The 11,539-nt window shown below is 43.0% G+C and overlaps 1 protein-coding gene across 1 annotated transcript; it reads right to left on the reverse strand.

Annotated features, from left to right (window-relative positions):
* Positions 1-10,267: 10,267 nt before the first annotated feature.
* On the reverse strand, positions 10,268-11,092 carry LOC124788771 (putative lysozyme-like protein). The gene is made up of 2 exons (XM_047256054.1): positions 10,939-11,092; positions 10,268-10,875 (listed from the first exon to the last, which is right to left on the reverse strand). The coding sequence occupies exons 1-2, from the start codon at positions 11,090-11,092 to the stop codon at positions 10,268-10,270; spliced, it is 762 nt and encodes a 253-aa protein (XP_047112010.1).
* Positions 11,093-11,539: the final 447 nt, after the last annotated feature.

An 11,539-nucleotide genomic window follows, 5' to 3' on the forward strand; every position in this document is an offset into this window, starting at 1 on the left:
AGACTTGTCCGAAAGAACAGATACCATTGGTGATCTTGCACATCTCGAAGAATGAAATTACAATGAAATCCAGACCTTTAGCTGCTTACAGGCGTTGGTAAATATCAACGGAGACAGTCTTCTTCATTGGGGATGCACTCACATTGCCCGAACTCTCTCGGGCTTACAGGCGTTGATAAATATCAGCGGGGAAGCTGAAAATGCGTGCCCCGACCAGAACTAGAACCCGGGATCTCTTGCTTACAGGGCAGACCCTCTATCCGTCTGAGCCACCTAGGACTCATTGGATAGTGCGACTGCAGGGATTTATCTCTGGCTCGCTTCCCGTGAGACCCACATTCCCAACTTCACACATTACATTTGTAGTGCCCCTGCCCACTATTCTCATTACTCGCGGCAGTCAATCTACCGATTCCCGTAAGACTTCGGGCAATGTGAGAGCATCCACACTGAAGAAGATTATTGGCCGGTAAGCTGTATCTATATGAAGATGGTATCTGTTCTTTCTGACATCTTGCAGCTCTCGAAGAACGAAATTACAATGAAATCCAGACCTTTAGCTGCTTACAGGCGTTGATAAATATCAACGGAGACAGTCTTCTTCATTGTGGATGCACTCACATTGCCCGAACTCTCACGGGAATCGGTAGATTGACTGCTGCGAGTAATGAGTATAGTGGGCAGGGGCACTGCAATTGTAGTGTGTGGACAGTAAGTTGGGAATGTGGGTCTCACGGGGAGCGTGCCAGAGATGAGTCCCTGCAGTCACAATGTTGCAATGTTCTCTGTGTTCTCGGTGGCTCAGAGAGATAGAGCGTCTGCCATGTCAACAGGAGAGTCCGGGTTCAAGTCCCGGTCGGGGCACACGTTTTCAACTGTCCCCGTTGATATTTATCAATGCCTTTAAGCAGCTAAAGATCTGGATTTCGTTGTAATTTCATTCAAAGTTCGGATGTGTCTTATCTGGCAACCGTGAAGGCCTTTTTGTATTTTCCGAAAGATCTGCATACCCTCTATTAAGGAGCTCTGTAATTATCTGTATGGAATGAACGGGACATACATCTCGATACCGCGCCCAGTGGTCCAGTGGGATACCTTCTCATAACTGTGTCAGTATATATGCTATCAACTGTAGATACGTTCGGCTATTTAGGATCTCATCGATAAAACAGGGACCGCTGACGCAATTCTTAAACATCACACCACAGATTAACAGACCAACTTCGATATTTATTCACTTCTCCCACCCAACGTGAATTTTCAGCTGTTCTGTAGTGTATAATGTGAAATTTGATTTGTCCAAGGCTTGTAAACAAAGCTTCATCCGTAAACAAAATCTGACGTTAAAGAATAACATCACTTTCTAATTGTCGGAGACAACACTTGAAGAACTGTAACTAGTATTGACAGTCCTTGCCATGTAGTTGCTCATGGAGTGATACGTGGAAAGGATGAAATGCATTGGAATACAGCATTCGCGCAACACCCATTTTGCTAATTCTGGTCCTCATTCAGTCTGCCCCGAAGCGACATGTCCGATTTGTGTTACAGCTACTAAAACGTTTAGATATTTAATCGCGTTTTTCTCATCGGTTATTGTTCTATTTCGTTGGCGTATTTCATTCTTCACTCTTCCATTTGCCTTAATTATTTTAATCGTGTCCGTAGAGACGAATCGTGACAACTTCACTCGATCGGGACATGTTTTAGCACATGACCACACTGCTATTTTTGCAGCTTTTGTAACATTCTTCATAAACGAAAACGAAATACTCTCGCATACATTGTGAAAGTGTGAATGGATACACGAGCGAGTTGCCACATCGCTAAAACAGCAGAGACCTGAAAGCTTTCAAATGCACAGGTAAACATACTAAACGCGCTCATCGTATCTGACTTATGTGTTTCCTTACATTTCGTACAAACAGACCAGACGTTAGTGGAATCGCTGTTCCAGGCGGCGGGACAGCTTTTTGAAGTGTTGTTATGTGGTTCAAAAAATGGTTCAAATGGCTCTGAGCACTATGGGACTTAACATCTGCGGTCATCAGCCCCCTAGAACTTAGAACTACTTACACCTAACTAATCTAAGGACGTAACACACATCCATGCCCGAGGCAGGATTCGAACCTGCGACCGTAGCGGTCGCGCGGTTCCAGACTGAAGCGCCTAGAACCGCTTGGCCACAGCGGCCGGCTGTTATGTTGTTACTATCTGCTCTAGTTCCACCTCTTCCAATACCACAGGAAAAGTTTTATGTTCCACTTAAAAAATGGTAATGTCGTTGACATATTTCGTAACTCCCAAACGCTAAGAATTAGTTTCCATTCATGAACAGCGTTACAGGGTGTGTTTTCCAACAGGATAACGCTCGCCCACATACCGCTGTTATAACGCAACATGCTCTACATACTGCCGACATGTTTCCTTGGCCTGCTCGATCACCAAATCTGTCTCCAGTCGAGCAGATGTGGAACGGGACGGCAACTCTAGCGTCATCACAAACAGCGTTAGGCGTCCCTGTATTGGCCGACCAAGCGCAACAGGCACGGAACTGCAGCCCACAAACTGACATCCAGTTCTTGTACGACACAATACATGCACTTTTGCTTGCTTGTTCAACTTTCAGATGGTTACACCGGTTATTAACGTACCAGCATTTCACATTTGCAATAGCTTATCTGGAGCTTACATTAATTTGTGATCTTGCGATGTTAGTAACTTAAATATGTTATCTAGACAAACGTATTCCCTAGCTTTCATCACTCTACATCAACATTTTTTTGGTTTTGCGATTTTTTCCCGGAAGTCTATATATAAAGGGTATCCTTCGTACGATTGGTCAGGCGCGTTCTCTCTGGTGTTTCGGCAGGTGTTTGCAGTTTCGATTCTTTTTTCAATGTGTAGCTGTAGTCAGCCCAAACAGATGGTGATCATCACGTCTTTCATGCGACGTCCGGTGTGTACGGACTGCGTTGATATGTTTTTCGTTACAAACAAAAAGATTTCTTAGAGGAATTTTACGTGCCCATTCGATAGAGCGGTACAAAAATAGTGTAATGCGATATTCGTGTTATCGGCATGTGTTAATAGAGACAATAGAACGCGAAGAATAACCAGCAGACCAGCAGTGACTGAGCAATGTTGCAAGTGCATGTCTGTAGCAGCCAGTACGGGCCAAGCTGGTGCTATCGCTGCTGGAGTACTGATCGTTCTTTGTGCTCTACCGCTCCTCTTAATACGTATCGATGAAACAAGTGTCGCTCTAAATTAATCTGGGATCGTTCTATCGAATGAACACGTAATATTCCGCTTTAAAATTCAATGTTTGTAACGGGAAACAAAACGATTTCTGTCAAAAATGGGGTTCGCATGAGAGAAGTGATGACCAGTATTGCCTGCAGATATTTACCTAAACGCCAAAGAAAAAGCGCCTGACGACTCTTAGAAGAGACAGTCTCACTCTCTTTCTCTCTCTCTCTCTGTGTGTGTGTGTGTGTGGGGGGGGGGGGGGGGGTGTATGGGTGTGTGCATGTGCGTGTGCATGGGTGTGTGGGTGTGTGTATGGGTTTGTGGGTGTGTAGGTGGGTGTGTGGATGTGTGGGTGTGTGGGTGTGTGTATGGGTGTGTGGGTGGGTGTATGGGTGTGTGGGTGTATGTAAAGGATCATACACACACGCACACACAATAAATATCAACTCCAATTTGTCAAAACAAATAAATTACCTACTATGCCAGGTTATTGTTTAGTTCTATAAGTACTTAATGCACAAAAGTAAGCTATGCCTAACTACGCATATCTTGAAATTTCTAGTCATTCATTTATTTGCAGTCTTCTCATAAAGTTTTGAAAATTGTGGCAGGATTTAGGACTCAGTTGTCTACATCAATTCTTACTCCATTTTCGTAAACAAATTTTACTATTTTATATTATAAATATATCTAAAAACTGATAGCGCCTGAGAGATACGTTGCAAAGGTGAACCGGCCGGAGTGGCCAAGCGGTTCTAGGCGCTACAGTCTGGAACCGCGCGACCGCTACGTTCTCAGGTTCGAATCCTGCCTCTGGTGTGGATGTGTGTGATGTCCTTAGGTAAGTTAGGTTTAAGTAGTTCTAAGTTCTAGGGGACTGATGACCACTGCAGTTAAGTCCCATAGTGCTCACAGCCATTTAAACCATTTTTTGCAAAGGTGACTCGCTACGGCAGTAATACATTTAGCACTGGTCTTCACAAGTCTACATGATATTTCACTATATATATGAGAGACTTCCCTCTTAAGTAAGTTAATAATCAGTTGTCTGCTTCTTGCGTGTTTCGTATGGCTGCTTGTGCTTACCTGTCTTATAACACTAAAAGTTGTTGAGTAGGAATTACTAACTCACATCTACGAATTTTATAACAATAATAAAAAACAACAAAAACCTTATAAATGTTCAGCATGTAACTACATTTACAAATTAATTTGTGATGTGAATGTAAAATGAGCTGCTCTGCATCATTACGATTTATCGTGCAAATGATCCACGGAACATAAAACTAACTTGTACAAGGTGAACGCATCTAGCGCTCCTTAGACACGACGTTAAACACCATGTTATTGCTCTTTAAACAGAGGAATTTCGACCAATAAATTTATGAGTACTCTTATTAACAGTACCTACATCATAATACGCAGTTAACATCCTACTCATTGTCAAAGCTGAAAGCGTTAAGCTGAAGAATGTTATAAACCATGCTCTATCTAAACAAGTGCCTACGGCAAAGACACTCATTAGTTTAAAAATTCAAGACTGACTTACTGGTGCCATTCACCGAACGGTGCGAAAACAAAGAGTACTTAAATGTCACTACAAGAAAGACTGCAGGAAAAGTGATGGAGAAAACTTAATAGCAAATCGAAGGACCACGCACGCATGAAGCCTACAATAATTTTCACTGTCAGATCCTGGTGAAAAATATATGAGAAAATTTCCAGGAAGTACTGGCCATATGTAAAGTCAATGAATGGTGAACTTCTCATTCAGCCTATCGTGTATCTGTCTCATGTTGCAACTAATGCCAGTAAACATAAAGCAGAAATGTCAAACACAGCATTCAGAAAAATATTTAGGCATGATGACACTACCTTACCGCTGCACACCCTCCTACATTGAAAAACAAGACTATTTTAATTGAACAAGGCATCATGCTACAATAGAGTTGAAGTTATATTTTACATTTAATACTCTGCGGAATTAACTGCTCTCCTAGCACATGGTTGTCAAGACTGTCTTTCGCAGTGATCAGTCTCGTATCACTGAGAAAAATCGAAGATCACTCCTATTTATAAGCAGGGTAAAAGATTGGATGAACAGAATTACAGACCAAAATCGCTGGCGTCCGTCAATTGCAGGACGGTAACGCATGTTCTAAGGTGAAACTGTTTGAATTACTGGGGGAAAACGTGATTCTGTGACAGAACATGCACGAATTCAGGAAAATCCACTGGCGTGGAACACGTCTTTCTTTATTTGATATACATCTTACAACTAACAGACGTAAGTGATAAGATGTACTACGTCTTCCTAAACTCTCGAAAGGTACTCGACAATGCACTACATTGTCGACTGCTAATCAAGACGTGATTATACAAAGTACGTCGCGAACATGTGACTGGCTAGAGGAATACTTCACTAACAGACCTCACTTTGAGTCCCTTACATGAGATGGTGAATGTCTCAGAGAAACGGAAGTAAGGTCTGATGTGCTTGAGGGAAGCGTTATAGAACTTCTAAAGTTTTCGCTACACATAAACAACTTACCAGATATGATCAGCGGTACCGGAATATTGTTCGCTGTCGTTGCTTTTGGCCTAAAGTAAGAAAATGCAGAGAGACTTGGAGTGAATTTGCACTGTGTGTAATAAAAGGTAGCGCTTTTTAAATGTGAACAAATGCAAGATAGTGACCATAACGAAGAGAAAGAATCAGATATTATCTGATTACAGCATTTTTAGTGAACGTCACGAGTACGTTATGTAACGGAAGTATTTATCGGTAGTACTAAGAAGTGATATGAAATGAGTAAAGCACCTGACATTAGTGTTACGAAAAGGGACGGCAAGACTTAGATCCGTTGGAAGAGTTTTCGAAAAATGTAGTGCTTCTGTAAAGGAAATAGATACAGTACACTAGTGCGACCAATTCTGGAGTACTATTCCAATATTTGGAGGAATTATCAAGCAGGCGTGACGACAGACATCGAAAAAACTCAGAGACGCGCTGCAAGGGGCGCAACCCGTCGGTATAACTCACACAAAAGTGAACCAGATACGTTCGGCGAACTAGGTGGCAAACCTTGTAAGAAAGACAACATAGTTCTCGCGAAACCCTGTTGGCCAAACGTAGAGAATCTGTATTCGAAGTATATGATGTGACAGTTCTGCTATCGTCATCGTGTATCTCATGTAGGAATCAGGAGAATAAGACAGGAGGTGCTATAGATGTACAGGCAGTCATTTTTCCCTCGCTCAATAGGCGAATGGAATGGGATAGAAAATCAATAACATTGAAGAGAAGCATCTTTCGCTGCCTATTGCACAGTGGATACTCGTATATATTAGGTACCTACTTGTTTACATGCTTCTGTCCATGGTATGATTACTGAAATCCTCTTCCCTCTCCCCTTCCCCCGTACACGCGTTACTTGAGGGGCTAATCAAGATCATTGTTAGTTTACTTACCGTAAGTAGTTCTTGCAATTACTTTTACGTGTTTGAGTTTAACATTTCAGCAGTTATTTCTCACAAGTTTAATGTACTCTTGATCATCCTCTCCACTTTAAAACTTTAGACTCCTCTGTTAACTTCGTGTTGAACTGAATTTGATAATAATTCCTCACGCACATGATCATCATTTACATACAGGTTGTATCGTCTTGGCGTTTGTGTCTCTGAGAGACTACCTGCATTATTCTGATAACCTACTAATTAACTGGAGCTCACCATTTGTTCTAATTAACAATTTGTCCTACTTGGCTACGAATGAGATACTTGAGAATGGTACGGCACTGCTGGTACTGTCTAGGTACAAGCACTACTCCTTCTTCTCGTTCAGAGAGCTACGTAAAACATTCTCGGACTCTGTTTCATTTCAGTTTTTTCTGTTGAGGCCATATGTTCCCACAAACTACATTTTTGTTAGTCGTTACCTTCGTTATGACCACCTGTTGCAGATAGCGCCAAATCTTTGAAGGAACGGTCAGCTTAATATTGTCGTTATTACTACTGCCGTAACTCCATGACGATTACACATGTTAATACACTAAAAATATCTTAGAAGTGCGTCAGATAAATTTCACATAATACACAAACCAAGACTTAATTTTTCATTACGCAGGGTTGTCGTTTAAAAACATGTTACTTACCTTTCTGTAGCTACGATAGAATGCAATCGGCATGTGTAATACTCAAGCTTGAAAGTACAGAATTTTTTACAAAGCTCTTAACGATTTATCCATAATTTTACTGAAATTGTGTCATACATTCCATCAAATTTCGGTTTTAATTTTTTTCTTTTCATTTTATTTTATTTTTTACACCCAAAGATATCGTAGAGACTCTAATGAAATTTCTTAAACTGCGGTTTCATCAAAAAGTGTGTTACCGGTAACTGTCTCAGACGAGTTAGAAGCAGAAACAAGAAGACAAGCTTAAATAATTTCATTATTGCCTCAGCCAGTATTATCCCAGCGTAATTACTGGGACACTTATTAATATCTTACAAATTCCACAGGCACTGCACAACGAAGTTGCACAAAGAAGGAACATCGTAAGTCGTGTTTCTAACTGACATACTTTAATGTGTCCACTGTTGGTAGCACTAATTATTTTTTAAATGGCAAGGGTAACAATCATTAGAAACGAATTTTCAATTTATCTAATTTTCCATTTATTCAAAAATTATCCTTTTGTAATGTAATTGGTTTTACAATAATGGATATATATGTGTACGTTATTACAAAATTTTTCTTATGTTTAACAAGTAAAGGTTCGATACTGTTTATAATACTGGAAATTGCTATATAATTTCTACACCAGGGAATCATCACTTATTGCGTATTATGATGTTCTAATATTCACAGCTTCATGCTTATAGAGCTTGCTACAAACTCCTCTAAAGTTTTATGTATACAGTTTACGTATAATAGATATATTTTGGATACAATATCTGCAACAGCAGTATCACATATCATCTTATCTACTCTTAGCTCTTTTTGAGGCAACAGCCATTACTTTCTGAGGCTATTTTTTTCAGATATGTGTAACCAAATTACATTTAAGACGATGAAACATATAAAATATATTTGGATATTCAGATGTACTCCATGGTGTTGTTATTTTAGAGACAATTCAATATCGAAGAAATACTTCCTGCTATAAATTGTCCTGAGACATCATATACCGAGAACGATGTACCTATTCCATTTAAGGCACTAAATGGTTGTTGAAGGTATCATGTTTACATCCAGTGACAATTGTTACAATACTGTGATTTCTACTTTAAGTAATTGACACAAATAATTTGATATACATTTGAGTAACAAGTGAAAACGATACATTAAATTCACCTTGGAAATTCTTCCACGATATGTGATCACTTCCTCCTATTTTCTTCTAATACTCGAGTAAAAAATTATAAGACGTGTTCTACTAGAACAGTGCATTTACTTTGCAAATATCGCGAAGTATTTTAGGCACAACGTTTAAAGTAGTGTACAAATCAGAGCACTGTATGTTATTTTCATTTGATAATTGCGAAAATATCTTTGAGTAATCTTCTCAGAAGAGTGAGGAGCGTATAGAATTTATAATACCCTATTCATATCAATATAGAATGTGTACTAAAATATCTATCAGGCTGTGTATTACTTTTAAAGAGAAAATGAGCTATCACTGGATACAATGCGTTAACATAACGTAGTGTGGGTCTTCTAGGTGTGAAGTTTCGTATACATTCTCTGAATGCGGACAGCTGCGCCTCTCGAAGACAGTCTGACGAACGTACAGCAAACAGCGTAGCGCTGTGGTCGACGAGTTAATGCCGCCCTGTGGCGAGTAGAGGGCACCGGTGTTGCCGCGCGGTCGCTCGAACACGACAGATGTGCGACAGCCTCTGTAGAAAGACAAAAAAGAATAATTAGAGTACCGCTTCAAGTCACCATACAACTGACAAACTATACGAAATAACATCAGTTCGGAAAGTCAGCCAGGCCTTTATAATCTAACTCAATGTACGTTGCTACAATTGTTAAGATCAGTAAAACAACTAGCCTTTACAGTGAGATTTTGCTGTTGTTTATGCCTAGACACATGTACAGTGGAAACACAGAAATTATTTGTCGAAGTTATGAATCAGCAAGCTTTTGTAACGGATTAGACAAAACTGTAAAAATATCAATACTTAGGCTGAACAATTGAGCAATGTCTGAAATCGGAAAATATTAATGTTTAAGCTTTGCATGTAAATATGCTCCGACAGATAATGGTAGAACTGAATGATTTTCCTGTACATGATGAATAGTTAGTGCAAACTGAAGCAGTTTGAGGGCAAGGCGTCAAGTAAAAGATATAGATTTTTTTTCAGTAATAACAAAAGATTTCGGTCTCGATCGCACGCTATTTTTATTAACATATGATCGGTGTCAATGCCTTATTCACCATCATCATGTACGAAATGCTTACTAAAGTTTGCTGATCATTATACTGAAATTCACATTGACGTGCTACTCGTAGTTAAACATTTTTTATCTGATGAAATGACACTGAAACTTTTATTTTATTAACAGCACTGTGATCACTATATCCCAATGACTATGCTGCCATATATATATATATATATATATATATATATATATATATATATATATATATATGTGTGTGTGTGTGTGTGTGTGTGTGTGTGTGTGTGCCGACCGTCACTCGATGTAGCAATCGCAGTACTGTTAATAATATAAAAATTTCTGATCATCGCAACAAATACAAACTGTGTGACTACAAACAGCGTATCAATGTGAACTGCAGTATCATGAGCACAAAGACCCAATCGACAATAGCACAAGGCAAGTGGACACGTACAGTGATGGAGACTGGCGTGTATTTGCTTACAACGGGCTAAGCCCCTAACAGGTAGGCAGTGCAGTGAAACTTACCACGAGTAGTCTTCCTGGAGGCGTCGGCGCGTCGGCAGTCAGCCGTTGGCGCAGCGATAGAGAGGCAGCTAAGGCGTTCAGCGGTTGAGGCCGTGTCCGGCGAAGTGTCTGGGTGCTGTCGGGTACTTGCCGCTGCAGCACGCCGGCTGCGGCAGCAGCACGCAGGGGTAGTCGCGCGGCACGCGCTGTGTCGGCAGCCCGGACAGGCCGCGCACGTACGTGTAGGCGACGGGCGAGCGCAGAATGCGCTTCGGCGACTTCTTGTTGCTGCCTCCGCTGCCATTTCTTCCCCCCGAGGAGGAAGAGGAGAGAGCGGCGGCGGCTGCGGCGGCCACGGAGAGGCGGCTGGAGCGGCCGGCGTGGCCCGTCGGCGTGGCGGGCGACGAAGAGCTGGAGGCGCAGCTGGCGCTGTGGCTGCGGGCGTTGATGCTGAGCGACTGGAACACCTTGCGGAAGGCGTGCGCGCCGGAGCGGCCGCAGGCATCCCCGGCGTTCGGCGGCCCTGTGGTGCGCGGACTCAAGCCTACGCCCGAGTCGTCGCTGCCACTGCCGCTGGCGCCGGAAGAGGAGCCGGCAGCGCTGTCTCCCTTGCCGGAAGAGCCGCTGCCGCTGCCGGAGCAGGCTCCGGACGAGGAGGACCGCGAGTCGGAGTCGGTCGAGGACGAAGAGTCCTCGTCGGTCTCGCCTTCGAGCCTAGCCTTCTTCTGCTGCGCGGCTGTCTGGTGCTGCTGGCGCCGCTGGCGGTAGCGGCCGAGACGCCGGCCGATGGCGCGGAACAGCCGCGCGCCGCGCAGATCGGTGAGTTCGTGTGTGGGCGAGACGGGCGACACGCTGCGCGGCCGGCCGGCGCTGAGCAGCAGCAGGGGTGCGCTGTTAGACGAGGCGACTGCTTGTGCGTCCATGTCTGGCGAGCGTCGCTATCTGTGCGCTGCGGCCGCGGCGCACCCCCTTTATGCCCTCCGCGGGGTGGCGCGGCGCATGCGCGACCGCCGGCCAATGGCAGGGCGGCGGCGTGTTAGCAAACACGGCCACCACGTGAGGCCGGCCGCCACCTCCGACCTTTCCGCCCCTTCCCGCGCTGCGTGCGTAGCCCGCGCGCCGGCAACCGCTTTTGCATAACTGATGCGGTGACAGGTTACACAAATACGTGGGTGATCCAGTACGTAAGCTGCTCTCGATTATTCCAGGATACGATCCGTTTCCTAAGCATGCTATTACAGTCTAATCTAGCCGTAATCATCACGCTATTTGCAGAATATTTCTTTCACCCCGAGGCGGAGAATACGCTGTAACCAGCTCCAGACAAGTTAACACTATGTATAGGACCATCATTTAGGTCTAGATGCTCG

This window comes from Schistocerca piceifrons, chromosome 3 (assembly GCF_021461385.2).
Source record: "Schistocerca piceifrons isolate TAMUIC-IGC-003096 chromosome 3, iqSchPice1.1, whole genome shotgun sequence".
NCBI lineage: Eukaryota > Metazoa > Arthropoda > Insecta > Orthoptera > Acrididae > Schistocerca > Schistocerca piceifrons.